This window comes from Hemitrygon akajei, unplaced genomic scaffold, assembly GCF_048418815.1.
Source record: "Hemitrygon akajei unplaced genomic scaffold, sHemAka1.3 Scf000075, whole genome shotgun sequence".
Lineage (NCBI taxonomy): Eukaryota > Metazoa > Chordata > Chondrichthyes > Myliobatiformes > Dasyatidae > Hemitrygon > Hemitrygon akajei.
Window position 1 is genome coordinate 2,486,856 of NW_027331961.1, and position 14,858 is coordinate 2,501,713.

At 54.9% G+C, this 14,858-nt stretch overlaps 1 protein-coding gene across 1 annotated transcript in view; it reads left to right on the plus strand.

Annotated features, from left to right (window-relative positions):
- LOC140722354 (NACHT, LRR and PYD domains-containing protein 3-like) overlaps window positions 1-8,988 on the plus strand; it is a 75,384-nt gene extending 66,396 nt beyond the window's left edge. Inside the window, exons 9-10 of the mRNA XM_073037118.1 lie at window positions 8,635-8,721; window positions 8,877-8,988. Coding sequence (XP_072893219.1) covers window positions 8,635-8,721; window positions 8,877-8,988 — 199 coding nt within the window. The remainder of the gene's footprint in view (window positions 1-8,634; window positions 8,722-8,876) is intronic.
- Window positions 8,989-14,858: the final 5,870 nt, after the last annotated feature.

Below are 14,858 nucleotides of genomic sequence, written 5' to 3' on the forward strand. Positions count from 1 at the left end.
CCTCTTGTGGGATCTCTCTCACCCATCCCCCTTCCTCCTGTGGGATCTCTCGCCCCCATCCCCCTTCCTCCTGTGGGATCTCTCTCCCCCATCCACCTTCCTCTGTGGGACCTCTATTCTCCATCCCATCCTCTTGTGGGATCTCTCTCCCCCATCCCCCTTTCTCCTGTGGGTTCTCTCTTCCTTATCCCCCTTCTTCTTGTGGGATCTCTCTTCCTCATCCCCCTTCCTCTTGTGGGATCTCTCTCCCCCATCCCCCTTTCTCCTGTGGGATCTCTCACCCCCATCCCCCTTCCTGCTGTGTGATCTCTCTTCCCCATCCCCCTTCCTCCTGTAGGATCCCTCCCCCATCCCCGTTCCTCCTGTGGCATCTCTCTCCCCCATCCCTCTTCCTCCTGTGGGATCTCTCTCCCCCATCCCCCATCCTCTTGTGGGATCTCTCTCCCCCATCCCCCTTCCTCCTGTGGGGTCTCTCTCCCCCATCCCCCTTCCTCCTGTGGGGTCTCTCTCCCCCATCCCCCTTCCTCCTGTGGGATCTCTCTCCCCCATCCCCCTTCCTCCTGTGGGATCTCTCTCCTCCATCCCCCTTCCTCCGGTGGCAACTCTCTCCCCCATCACCCTTCCTCCGGTGGGATCTCTCTCCCTCATCTCCCTTTCTCATGAGGGATCTCTCTTCCCCATTCCACTTCCTCCTGTGGGAACTCTCTCCCCCATCCCCCTTCCTCCTGTGGTATCTGTCTCCCTCTTCCCCCTTCCTCTTCTGGGATCTCTCAACCCCTTCCCCCTTCCTCCTGTAGGTTCTCTCCTCCATCCCCCTTCCTCCTGTGGCATCTCTCTCCCCCATCCCTCTTCCTCCTGTGGAATCTCTCTCCTCCATCCCCCTTCCTCCTGTGGGATCTCTCTCCCCCATCCCCCTTGCTCTTGTGGGATCTCTCTCCCCCATCCCCCTTCCTCCTGTGGGATCTCTCTCCCCCATCTCCCTTCCTCCTGTGGGTTCTCTCTCCCCCATCCCCCTTCCTCCTGTGGTATCTCTCTCCCCCATCCCCCTTCCTCCTGCGGGATCTCTTTCTTCCATTCCGCATCCTCCTGTGGGATCTCCCTTCCCCATCCCCCTTCGTCCTGTGGGAACTCTCTTGCCCATCCCTCTTCTTCCTGTGGTATCTGTCTCCCCCATCCCCCTTCCTCCTGTGGGATCCCTCTCCCCCATCCTCCTTCCTCCTGTGGTATCTCTCTCCCCCATCCCCCTTCCTCCTGCGGGATCTCTCTCCCCCATCCCCCTTCCTCCTGTGGTATCTCTCTCCCCCATCCCCCTTCCTCCTGTGGTATCTCTCTCCCCCATCCCCCTTCCTCCTGTGGGATCTCTATCTCCTATCCTCCTTTCTCCTGCGGGAAGTCTCTCCCCCATTCCCCTTCCTCCTGTGGGATCTCTCTCCCCCATTCCCCTTCCTCCGGTGGGACCTCTCTCCCCCATCCCCCTTCCTCCTGTGGTATCTCCCTTCCCCATCCCCCTTCCTCCTGTGGGATCTCTGTACCACATTCCCCTTCCTCCTGTGGGATCTCTCTCCCCCATCCCCCTTCCTCCTGTGCGATCTCCCTTCCCCATCCCCCTTCCTCCTGTGGGATCTCTATCCCCCATCCCCCTTCCTCCTGTGGGATCTCTATCTCCCATCCTCCTTCCTCCTGCCGGATCTCTCTCCCCCAACCCCCTTCCTGCTGTGGGATCTCTCTCCCCCATCCCACTTCCTCCTGTGGGATCTCTCTCCCCCATCCCCCTTCCTCCTGTGGGTTCTCTCTCCTCCATCCCCCTTCCTCCTGTGGGATCCCTGTCCCCCATCCCCCTTCCTCCTGTGGGTTCTCTCTTCCCCATCCCCCCTCCTGTGGGATCTCTCTCCCCCATCCCCCTTCCTCCTGTGGGTTCTCCCTTCCCCATCCCCCTTCCTCCTGTGGGATTTCTCTCCCCCATCCACCTTCCTCTGTGGGACCTCTATTCTCCATCCCATCCTCTTGTGGGATCTCTCTCCCCCATCCCCCTTTCTCCTGTGGGTTCTCTCTTCCTTATCCCCCTTTCTCCTGTGGGTTCTCTCTTCCTTATCCTCCTTCCTCTTGTGGGATCTCTCTTCCTCATCCCCCTTCCTCTTGTGGGATCTCTCTCCCCCATCCCCCTTCCTCCTGTGGGATCTCTCTCCCCCATCCCCCTTCCTCCTGTGGGGTTTCTCTCCCCCATCCCCCTTCCTCCTGTGGGTTCTCACTTCCCCATCACCCTTCCTCCTGTGGGATCTCTCTCCCCCATCTCCCTTCCTCCTGTGGGTTCTACCTTCCCCATCCCCCTTCCTCTTCTGTGATCTCTCTTCCCCATCCCCCTTCCTCCTGTAGGATCCCTCCCCCATCCCTCTTCCTCCTGTGGGATCTCTCTCCCCCATCCCTCATCCTCTTGTGGGATCTCTCTCCCCCATCCCCCTTCCTCCTGTGGGATCTCTCTCCCCCATCTCCCTTCCTCCTGTGGGATCTCTCTCCCCCATCCCCCTTCCTCCTGTGGGATCTGTCTCCCCCATCCCCCTTCCTCCTGTGGGATCTGTCTCCTCCATCCGCCATCCCCCTTACTCCTGTGGGTTCTCTCTTCCCCATCCCCCTTCCTCCTGTGGGATCACTGTCCCCCATCCCCCTTCCTCCTGTGGGATCTCTGTCCCCCATCCCCCTTCCTCCTGTGGGATCTCTCTCCTCCATCCCCCTTCCTCCTGTGGGATCTCTGTCCCCCATCCCCCTTCCTCCTGTGGGTTCTCTCTTCCCCATCCCCCTTCCTCCTGTGGGATCCCTGTCCCCCGTCCCCCTTCCTCCTGTGGGATCTCTCTCCCCCATCCCCCTTCCTCCTGTGGGATCTGTCTCCCCCATCCCCCTTCCTCCTGTGGGATCTCTCTCCTCCATCCGCCATCCCCCTTACTCCTGTGGGTTCTCTCTTCCCCATCCCCCTTCCTCCTGTGGGATCTCTGTCCCCCATCCCCCTTCCTCCTGTGGGATCTCTCTCCTCCATCCCCCTTCCTCCTGTGGGATCTCTCTTCCCCATCCCCCTTCCTCCTGTGGGGTTTCTCTCCCCCATCCCTCTTCCTCCTGTGGGTTCTCTCTCCTCCATCCCCCTTCCTCCTGTGGGATCCCTGTCCCCCATCCCCCTTCCTCCTGTGGGTTCTCTCTTCCCCATCCCCCTTCCTCTTGTGGGATCTCTCTCCTCCGTCGCCCTTCCTCCTGTGGGATCTCTCGCCCCCATCCCCCTTCCTCCTGTGGGATCTCTCCCCCCCATCCCCCTTCCTCCTGTGGGACCTCTCTCCCCCATCCCCCTTCCTCCTGTGGGATCTCTCTCCCCCATCCCCCTTCCTCCTGTGGGATCTCTCTCCCCCATCCCCCTTCCTCCTGTGGGAACTCTCTTCCCCATCCCCTTCGTCCTGTGGTATCTGTCTCCTTCTTCCCCCTTCCTCTTGTGGGATCTCTCTCACCCATCCCCCTTCCTCCTGTGGGATCTCTCGCCCCCATCCCCCTTCCTCCTGTGGGATCTCTCTCCCCCATCCACCTTCCTCTGTGGGACCTCTATTCTCCATCCCATCCTCTTGTGGGATCTCTCTCCCCCATCCCCCTTTCTCCTGTGGGTTCTCTCTTCCTTATCCCCCTTCTTCTTGTGGGATCTCTCTTCCTCATCCCCCTTCCTCTTGTGGGATCTCTCTCCCCCATCCCCCTTTCTCCTGTGGGATCTCTCACCCCCATCCCCCTTCCTGCTGTGTGATCTCTCTTCCCCATCCCCCTTCCTCCTGTAGGATCCCTCCCCCATCCCCGTTCCTCCTGTGGCATCTCTCTCCCCCATCCCTCTTCCTCCTGTGGGATCTCTCTCCCCCATCCCCCATCCTCTTGTGGGATCTCTCTCCCCCATCCCCCTTCCTCCTGTGGGGTCTCTCTCCCCCATCCCCCTTCCTCCTGTGGGGTCTCTCTCCCCCATCCCCCTTCCTCCTGTGGGATCTCTCTCCCCCATCCCCCTTCCTCCTGTGGGATCTCTCTCCTCCATCCCCCTTCCTCCGGTGGCAACTCTCTCCCCCATCACCCTTCCTCCGGTGGGATCTCTCTCCCTCATCTCCCTTTCTCATGAGGGATCTCTCTTCCCCATTCCACTTCCTCCTGTGGGAACTCTCTCCCCCATCCCCCTTCCTCCTGTGGTATCTGTCTCCCTCTTCCCCCTTCCTCTTCTGGGATCTCTCAACCCCTTCCCCCTTCCTCCTGTAGGTTCTCTCCTCCATCCCCCTTCCTCCTGTGGCATCTCTCTCCCCCATCCCTCTTCCTCCTGTGGAATCTCTCTCCTCCATCCCCCTTCCTCCTGTGGGATCTCTCTCCCCCATCCCCCTTGCTCTTGTGGGATCTCTCTCCCCCATCCCCCTTCCTCCTGTGGGATCTCTCTCCCCCATCTCCCTTCCTCCTGTGGGTTCTCTCTCCCCCATCCCCCTTCCTCCTGTGGTATCTCTCTCCCCCATCCCCCTTCCTCCTGCGGGATCTCTTTCTTCCATTCCGCATCCTCCTGTGGGATCTCCCTTCCCCATCCCCCTTCGTCCTGTGGGAACTCTCTTGCCCATCCCTCTTCTTCCTGTGGTATCTCTCTCCCCCATCCCCCTTCCTCCTGTGGGATCCCTCTCCCCCATCCTCCTTCCTCCTGTGGTATCTCTCTCCCCCATCCCCCTTCCTCCTGCGGGATCTCTCTCCCCCATCCCCCTTCCTCCTGTGGTATCTCTCTCCCCCATCCCCCTTCCTCCTGTGGTATCTCTCTCCCCCATCCCCCTTCCTCCTGTGGGATCTCTATCTCCTATCCTCCTTTCTCCTGCGGGAAGTCTCTCCCCCATTCCCCTTCCTCCTGTGGGATCTCTCTCCCCCATTCCCCTTCCTCCGGTGGGACCTCTCTCCCCCATCCCCCTTCCTCCTGTGGTATCTCCCTTCCCCATCCCCCTTCCTCCTGTGGGATCTCTGTACCACATTCCCCTTCCTCCTGTGGGATCTCTCTCCCCCATCCCCCTTCCTCCTGTGCGATCTCCCTTCCCCATCCCCCTTCCTCCTGTGGGATCTCTATCCCCCATCCCCCTTCCTCCTGTGGGATCTCTATCTCCCATCCTCCTTCCTCCTGCCGGATCTCTCTCCCCCAACCCCCTTCCTGCTGTGGGATCTCTCTCCCCCATCCCACTTCCTCCTGTGGGATCTCTCTCCCCCATCCCCCTTCCTCCTGTGGGTTCTCTCTCCTCCATCCCCCTTCCTCCTGTGGGATCCCTGTCCCCCATCCCCCTTCCTCCTGTGGGTTCTCTCTTCCCCATCCCCCCTCCTGTGGGATCTCTCTCCCCCATCCCCCTTCCTCCTGTGGGTTCTCCCTTCCCCATCCCCCTTCCTCCTGTGGGATTTCTCTCCCCCATCCACCTTCCTCTGTGGGACCTCTATTCTCCATCCCATCCTCTTGTGGGATCTCTCTCCCCCATCCCCCTTTCTCCTGTGGGTTCTCTCTTCCTTATCCCCCTTTCTCCTGTGGGTTCTCTCTTCCTTATCCTCCTTCCTCTTGTGGGATCTCTCTTCCTCATCCCCCTTCCTCTTGTGGGATCTCTCTCCCCCATCCCCCTTCCTCCTGTGGGATCTCTCTCCCCCATCCCCCTTCCTCCTGTGGGGTTTCTCTCCCCCATCCCCCTTCCTCCTGTGGGTTCTCACTTCCCCATCACCCTTCCTCCTGTGGGATCTCTCTCCCCCATCTCCCTTCCTCCTGTGGGTTCTACCTTCCCCATCCCCCTTCCTCTTCTGTGATCTCTCTTCCCCATCCCCCTTCCTCCTGTAGGATCCCTCCCCCATCCCTCTTCCTCCTGTGGGATCTCTCTCCCCCATCCCTCATCCTCTTGTGGGATCTCTCTCCCCCATCCCCCTTCCTCCTGTGGGATCTCTCTCCCCCATCTCCCTTCCTCCTGTGGGATCTCTCTCCCCCATCCCCCTTCCTCCTGTGGGATCTGTCTCCCCCATCCCCCTTCCTCCTGTGGGATCTGTCTCCTCCATCCGCCATCCCCCTTACTCCTGTGGGTTCTCTCTTCCCCATCCCCCTTCCTCCTGTGGGATCACTGTCCCCCATCCCCCTTCCTCCTGTGGGATCTCTGTCCCCCATCCCCCTTCCTCCTGTGGGATCTCTCTCCTCCATCCCCCTTCCTCCTGTGGGATCTCTGTCCCCCATCCCCCTTCCTCCTGTGGGTTCTCTCTTCCCCATCCCCCTTCCTCCTGTGGGATCCCTGTCCCCCGTCCCCCTTCCTCCTGTGGGATCTCTCTCCCCCATCCCCCTTCCTCCTGTGGGATCTGTCTCCCCCATCCCCCTTCCTCCTGTGGGATCTCTCTCCTCCATCCGCCATCCCCCTTACTCCTGTGGGTTCTCTCTTCCCCATCCCCCTTCCTCCTGTGGGATCTCTGTCCCCCATCCCCCTTCCTCCTGTGGGATCTCTCTCCTCCATCCCCCTTCCTCCTGTGGGATCTCTCTTCCCCATCCCCCTTCCTCCTGTGGGGTTTCTCTCCCCCATCCCCCTTCCTCCTGTGGGTTCTCTCTCCTCCATCCCCCTTCCTCCTGTGGGATCCCTGTCCCCCATCCCCCTTCCTCCTGTGGGTTCTCTCTTCCCCATCCCCCTTCCTCCTGTGGGATCTCTCTCCCCCATCCCCCTTCATCCTGTGGGTTCTCTCTCTCCCATCCCCCTTCCTCCTGTGGGGTTTCTCTCCCCCATCCCCCTTCCTCCTGTGGGTTCTCACTTCCCCATCCCCCTTCCTCCTGTGGGATCTCTCTCCCCCATCTCCCTTCCTCGTGTGGGTTCTCTCTTCCCCATCCCCCTTCCTCCTGTGGGTTCTCTCTTCCCCATCCCCCTTCCTCCTGTGGGATCTCTCTCCCCCATCCACCTTCCTCTGTGGGACCTCTATTCTCCATCCCATCCTCTTGTGGGATCTCTCTCCCCCATCCCCCTTTCTCCTGTGGTTTCTCTCTTCCTTATCCCCCTTCCTCTTGTGGGATCTCTCTTCCTCATCCCCCTTCCTCTTGTGGGATCTCTCTCCCCCATCCCCCTTTCTCCTGTGGGATCTCTCACCCCCATCCCCCTTCCTGCTGTGTGATCTCTCTTCCCCATCCCCCTTCCTCCTGTAGGATCCCTCCCCCATCCCCGTTCCTCCTGTGGCATCTCTCTCCCCCATCCCTCTTCCTCCTGTGGGATCTCTCTCCCCCATCCCCCATCCTCTTGTGGGATCTCTCTCCCCCATCCCCCTTCCTCCTGTGGGGTCTCTCTCCCCCATCCCCCTTCCTCCTGTGGGATCTCTCTCCCCCATCCCCCTTCCTCCTGTGGGATCTCTCTCCTCCATCCGCCATCCCCCTTACTCCTGTGGGTTCTCTCTTCCCCATCCCCCTTCCTCCTGTGGGATCTCTCTCCCCCATCCCCCTTCCTCCTGTGGGATCTCTCTCCTCCATCCCCCTTCCTCCTGTGGGATCTCTGTCCCCCATCCCCCTTCCTCCTGTGGATTCTCTCTTCCCCATCCCCCTTCCTCCTGTGGGATCTCTCTCCCCCATCCCCCTTCCTCCTGTGGGTTCTCTCTTCCCATCCCCCTTCCTCCTGTGGGATCTCTCTCCCCCATCCCCCTTCCTCCTGTGGGTTCTCTCTTCCCCATCCACCTTCCTCCTGTGGGATCTCTCTCCCCCATCCCCCTTCCTCCTGTGGGGTTTCTCTCCCCCATCCCCCTTCCTCCTGTGGGTTCTCTCTTCCCCATCCCCCTTCCTCCTGTGGGATCTCTCTCCCCCATCCCCCTTTCTCCTGTGGGTTCTCTCTTCCTTATCCCCCTTCCTCTTGTGGGATCTCTCTTCCTCATCCCCCTTCCTCTTGTGGGATCTCTCTCCCCCATCCCCCTTCCTCCTGTGGGATCTCTCTCCCCCATCCCCCTTCCTGCTGTTTGATCTCTCTCCCCCATCCCACTTCCTCTTCTGGGATCTCTCTCACCCATCCCCCTTCCTCTTGTGTGATCTCTCTTCCCCATCCCCCTTCTTCCTGTGGGATCACTCTTCTCCATCCCCCTTCCTTCTGTGGGATCTCTCACATCCATCCCCCTTCCTCCTGTGGGATCTCTCTTCACCATCCCCCTTCCTCCTGTGGGGTCTCTCTCCCCCATCCCCCTTCCTCCTGTGGGATCTCTCTCCCCCATCCCCCTTCCTCCTGTGGGATCTCTCTTCCACATCCGCTTCTTTCTGTGTCTTTCCATCCTTTACCTTAGGTGATGTTTCTTCCTCCATCTCCCATCGACATTCCCCGATTCTCAAATCTTCCTCACTGTTTGACTTTCTCCCCTTCACCCCCGGCCTTTCCGACTGTCTCACATCAGGAACACTTTTCTAACAATCAGGGAATGAGAGAGAATATGTGGAGTTTACAGGGACACACCAACAGACGAAATTACTGACATTCGGTGAATTCATTGGAGCTGGGCAGTGAGGGACATTGACAGTGATGGGAACTACGATCAGTGAATTAATAAAGCGTTTAATGTTTGCTGAAATATCCGAGTGAGAGAAATTGCCTCAGACTCACGGTTTTAATTACTATGTTCATCAATCTGTCTGTTTGTGTTTAGACTGAACGATAATAAACTGGGAGATTCAGGAGTGAAACTGGTGTCTGCGGCTCTGAGGAACCCGGAGTGTAAAATACAGACACTGGGGTAAGTACCAGACTGTGGGAGATTGTGTTTACAGTCACTGGGTGTCTGACACTGAACATTAATGTGATCAGTAATTGTGTTACTGATAAACACTGGGGATTTGTACCGTCTCCTGTCTCTCTGTGTATTTCACCCTCACCCTCTCTCATCTCCAGGCTGGAGAATGTCGGTCTCACAGATTCTGGTGCCGAGGATCTCGTCTCCGCTCTCAGTACAAACCCATCACTGACGGAGCTGGACCTGATATCAAACTCGCTGACAGACTAGCCTTATAATCATTCAGATTCATATCATTACCTCGTTTTTGAACCTTTTGGAAGCTCTTCTTTTCTTCTTCACTAGATTTACAACGGCCTTTGTGCACCACGGATCTTGTACCCCACCATCCTTTCCATGTCTCATTGGAATGATTCTACTCAGAACCCCACGCATATATCCCCTGAACATTTTCTACATTTCTTTGGTCCGTTTCCCTGAGGACATCAATTTCCAATTTATGCTTACAAGTTCCAGCCTGATAGGCTCATAGTTCTCCTTACTCCAATTAGTGGTTTCCCTAACTTGCCTGTTCCTATCCCTCTCTAATGCTATGGTAAATGAGATAGGATTGTGATCACTATCTCCAAAATGCTGTCCCACTGAGAGACCTGACACCTGGCCAGGTTCATTTCCCAATACCGGATCAAGTGCAGCCTCTCCATATAGTGTCAGCTTATCTACATATCTACATATTGTGTCAGGAAACCTTCCTGAACACACCTAACAAACTCCACCCCGTCAAAACCCTTCACTCTAGGGAGATGCCAATCAATATTTGGGAAATTAAAATCTCCCACTTCAACAACCCTGTTATTGTTACTCCTTTCCAGAATCTGTCTCCCTATCTGCTCCTCGATGTCCCTGTTACTGTTGGGAGGTCTATACAAAACACCCAGTCGAGGTGCCACGATCAACAGTGCCACGCCCCCACCTCTGTGGCCTCCCTCCCTGTCCTTTCTGAAACATCTAAAGCCTGGCACTCGAAATAAACATTCCTGTCCCTGCACCATCCAAGTCTCTGTAATGGCCACCACATCATATCTCCAAGTACTGATCCACGCTCTAAGCTCATCTGCTTTGTTCACAACACTCCTTGCATTAAAATAGACACACCTCAAACCATCGGTCTGAGAGCATCCCTTCTCTATCACTTGCCTATGCTCCCTCTCGCGCTGTCTCCAAATTTTCTCTATTTGTGAGCCAACCTCCCTTTCCGCCATCAATTCATTTCAGTTCCCACCCCCTCCCAGCAATTCTAGTTTAAATTCTCCCCAATAGCCTTAGCAAACCTTTCCACTAGGATATCGGTTTCCCTGGCGTTCAAGTGCAACCCGTCCTTTTTGTGCAGGTCACAGCTGCTCCAAAGGAGGTGCCAGTGATCCAGAAATCTGAATCCCTGCCTCCTGCTCCAATCCCTCAGCCACGCATTCATCCTCCACCTCATTCTATTCCTGTACTCACTGTCGCTAGGCACAGGCAGTAATCCCGAGATTACTACCTTTGCCGGTCCTGCTTCTCAACTTCCTTCCTAACTCCCTGTAGTCTGTTTTCAGGACCTCTTCCCTTTTCCTACCTATGTCACTGGTACCAATATGTACCACGACCTCTGGCTGTTCTCCCTCCCACTGCAGGATGTCTTGGACGTGTTCTGAAACATCCCGGACCCTGGCACCTGGGAGGCAAACGACCATCCGCGTTTCTTTCCTGCGTCCACAGAATCGTCTATCTGGCCCTCAAACGACAGAGTCACCTATCACTACTGTCTTCCTCTTCCTTTCCCTGCCCTTCCGAGCCACAGGGCCACTGTTGCCTCCACCAGGTAGGCTGTCCCCACCCCTCTCCAGCAGTACTTGAACAGGGGTACTTATCGTCAAGGGGAATAGCCACAGGGGTACTCTCTAGTACCTGCTTCTTGCCCTTCCCTCTCCTGACTGTGACCCACTTCTTCAGTCTCCCGTGGCCCCGGTGTGACCACCTGCCTGTAACTCCTCAGATGCCTTGTGCAGGAAGGCACTGAGTCGACTGTACTTCCTTAGAAGGGTTGGCGTCATTCAGTGTCTGTAGTGAGATGCTGAAGATGTTCTATAGGTCAGTTGTGGAGAGCGCCCTCTTCTTTGTGGTGGCGTGTTGGGGAGGAAGCATTAAAAAGAGGGATGCCTCACGTCTTAATAAGCTGGTAAGGATGGCGGGCTCTGTCGTGGGCAAAGAACTGGAGAGTTTAACATCGGTAGCTGAGCGAAGGGCGCTGAGTAGGCTACGGTCAATTATGGAAAACCCTGAACATCCTCTACATAGCACCATCCAGAGACAGAGAAGCAGTTTCAGCGACAGGTTACTGTCGATGCAATGCTCCTCAGACAGGATGAAGAGGTCAATACTCCCCAATGCCATTAGGCTTTACAATTCTACCGCCAGGACTTAAGAACTTTTTAAAAGCTATTATTAGTGCTTTTTGAGATAGTGATTTGGATAGGAGGAGGAGTGTAGGAAACTAATACAGGACTTTGTGATATGGTGCAACTCAAACTACCTGCGTCTCAATATCACCAAGACCAAGGAGATGGTGGTGGACTTTAGGAGATCTAGGCCTCATATGGAGCCAGTGATCATTAATGGAGAATGTGTGGAGCAGGTTAAGACCTACAAGTATCTGGGAGTACAGTTAGACGCGAAGTAACCAGGTAACTTACCAGCAAAGATAGATGGATCAGCTGAGTGGGATGCTACTATTTTCAAACGTTTTATTCAAAAAGGGCACACGTATGGTTAATACAATACATTCAGATCATATACATCGTCAAACTCAATCTAAAACACCGGTGTAACCATAATCAATCAGAAATAAGCTCTACAGTTGTCTAGGGGTTAATACTGAGTCCAATTGAAATATAAAGAGTCACTCAGAAGTTTGCAGGCTTTTCCCTTTTGGGAACCGCTGGGGTTTTCACGTTGTAGAGAGAAAGAGATAATTTGGAAAAGATAAACACTTGCCCGTCGTCTTGGCAGAGCAAATCCTTGGAAGCAGGGGAGCAGACTTCCCCGTTGTTAGCTAAAAGCAGTCTTTCGTTGGTTCTAGCCACAGATTCAAAAGTTGGAATCTAACGCACGTGGCTTCCTTCAGAATGGCGTCCCGCTCCCACGGGAATCGATATTGTGCTTCCTTGGTGTCTCCTGGGTGCGTCTGAGGGATCCCCCCCCCCCAGACACTCCTTTATACTTCTTCACGGGATCGCAGGTGTCAATCAAGTTGCAGGTAATGCGATCTCTCTCTCAACCAGCCCACTTTGCCCGAGGGCTTTACCCGTGGTCTCCATGAGACAATAGTCAATGTCACCTTTATTCTGCTTCTTGGGAGAACGTGGTCTCTCTCTCTCTCTCCCATTTTCCTGTGTCTATTCAGCACGTCTCTTCCTCTTTTGGGTCAGCTGACCCCCCCTTGACTAGGGTTCTTGAGATTCTCACAAAGGAGGGGGCCAATGGCATAACACCTCCCCCCATAACGGGTTTTTAACCAGCGGTTAAAAACAGGTTGGTACCCGGGTTTTTTTTTAATCTACATACTACACAAGCTTTTCTCTTCACAGAGTACTACTGTTATACATTCAAGTCAGTATCTAAACAGGTAACAAGTACAGTGCCCCTTTTCTTTAATACCTTAACCTCACGTGTCATACTAAAGTCTGGTAGCATCAAACTTCAGCTCAATAACCACCTTATTTATTTGCTTTCTTCAGCAACATAACTAAGGAGGTGTGATCTTAGCTTACCTACATCTACAACGGTTCATGCAAAATACTAATTTTTATGTTACTTTCAAACTTAACAGTCAAGCTTCCATGGGTGTTGTCTTTATTATTCACATACTTTGTCAAAATCCCTTAAAACCGGCTTCTGCTATTTAAAAATCGCGTCCCCATTAACCCTCGCCTCTTTTCCGGTTAATTCCCTCGTGGCAATCTTGGGCACCCTGGCGAAATAGGCTTTCGCCCGCTCCTTTCATAGAAGTTATTTTATCAGCGTGTTCCAATCTTAGACCACCTTCCGGATTTCCACCCAATTCCTTAATTTTAGGCAATTTGTCATTTTTCTCTTCAGGACCCATCATGCTATTAGTTTCCAAGTTAAGATCTGCAAGCGATTCCGCTTTGTTCAGACAGCATTTCAAATTCTGCCTTTTCACACCACACTCTGGAATAACAATAGCGTGTGGGGCCCCTTTACCTTCCAACTCAACCTGTAATTGATTCACAGGCTTTGTGGTACCAAGCCATTGTCTACGACTGCATATCATATTTTTTGCTGAGTTAAGTATTGTATGTGGTTAGTTTTGCTACAACAAGTGTATGGGACATTGGAAAAAAGTTGAATTTCCCCATGGGGATGAATAAAGTATCTATCTATCTATCTATCACCTCCTCGCTCTCCCTGACCAGACGAAGGTCATCGAGCTGCATCTCCAGTTCCCTAACTCGGTCCCTAAGGAGCTGCAGCTCGACACACCGGGTGCAGATGTTGCCGTCCAGGAGGCTGGGAGTCTCCAGGATCTCCCACATCTGACACCGAGCACAGAAAACCAGCCTCACACACCTACTCTCTGTCTGTATTGTAAACAGATAACCTACCTCGCCTCGACCCTTTATCGCCGAAGCCCCGTTGAGCCAAAGCCTTCCTACTCTGTCTCCCGCTCCTCTGATGCTCGCTCTGTAAATCTGTCTTCCTTTTAAACTCTTCTCGCTCTTCTCACTGGCCGACTTGCGCAGTCGTGCGAAGAAAACAATCAGTAATTGTGTTACTCATAAACACTGGGGATTTGTACTGTCTCCTGTCTCTCTGTGTCCTTCACCCTCACTCTCTCTCATCTCCAGGCTGAACAAAGTCGGTCTCATAGATTCTGGTGCCGAGGATCTCGTCTCCGCTCTCAGTACAAACCCATCACTGACGGATCTGAACCTGAGTTATAATGAACTGGGAGATTCAGGAGTGAAACTGGTGTCTGCGGCTCTGAGGAACTCGGAGAGTAGAATACAGAAACTGTGGTAAGTACCAGACTGTGGGAGATTGTGATTACAGTCACTGGGTGTCTGACACTGAACATTAATGTGATCAGTAATTGTGTTACTGATAAACACTGGGGATTTGTACCGTCTCCTGTCTCTCTGTGTCCTTCACCCTCACTCTCTCTCATCTCCAGGCTGAACCGTGTCGGTCTCACAGATTCTGGTGCCGAGGATCTCGTCTCCGCTCTCAGTACAAAACCATCACTGACGGGGCTGGACCTGGGATTCAACTCTCTGACAGACCGATCTGTCCCCTCTCTCCGCCGCCTCATACTGACCCTCCCGAGTCTGGAGTGGATCCGGTGAGTGTTTGTGTTAATGTTCAATGTGATAAAATATCAGTGGATCCGCGGGTTTTCTGGTGATATTTGTCTGCGAGTGTTGTTGTAACATTAACTGGTCCCCTGTTACTGACACTGTTGTTTATTTCATCTGTTTATTTCATCTTTATTCTCCCATCTGTTTCAGGCTGTGGTGGAATCTGTTCAGTCGGGCCGGGGGAAAGGAACTGAGATCTCTGCAGGAACCCAGACCCAGACTGACAGTGTATCTGTGAACATCTGAATGTGTGAACATCCCCGCCCGCGGGATGGGGACATTTGGCCGACTCCCCGCCCTCCCCTTTAACTCCCGCCCTTACCTTTAATGGCCGTGCGCCGGGGCTGATTCCCAACGGTTTTAACGGAACCGGCTCGGGCCTCGCGCTGTGTGCGTCGCTCGCAGTGGTCCCGCGGTGACGTGTTTCCGCCTGCTGTCCGGCGGAGCAGCTTCCGCCGGAAGTGCGTGTTCGAGACTCCCACGTGACACCCCGGGGAATTTCCCGGACAGGAAGAGCCCGGGGATCCGGGGCTCAGTCTGGGACACCGGTGTCCCGGGGTGGGGGGGGGATGATCCCGGGAGAGAATCCTTTTGCCCCCTTTGCTGAGGACGGTGCATTCGGCAGCCTGGCCGATATAATGATGTTAAATGGACAAATCCCTCGGCAGTGACCCTGGATCTGCAGCGATCCCGGACACGGCCCTGAAGTGTGATTTTATAATT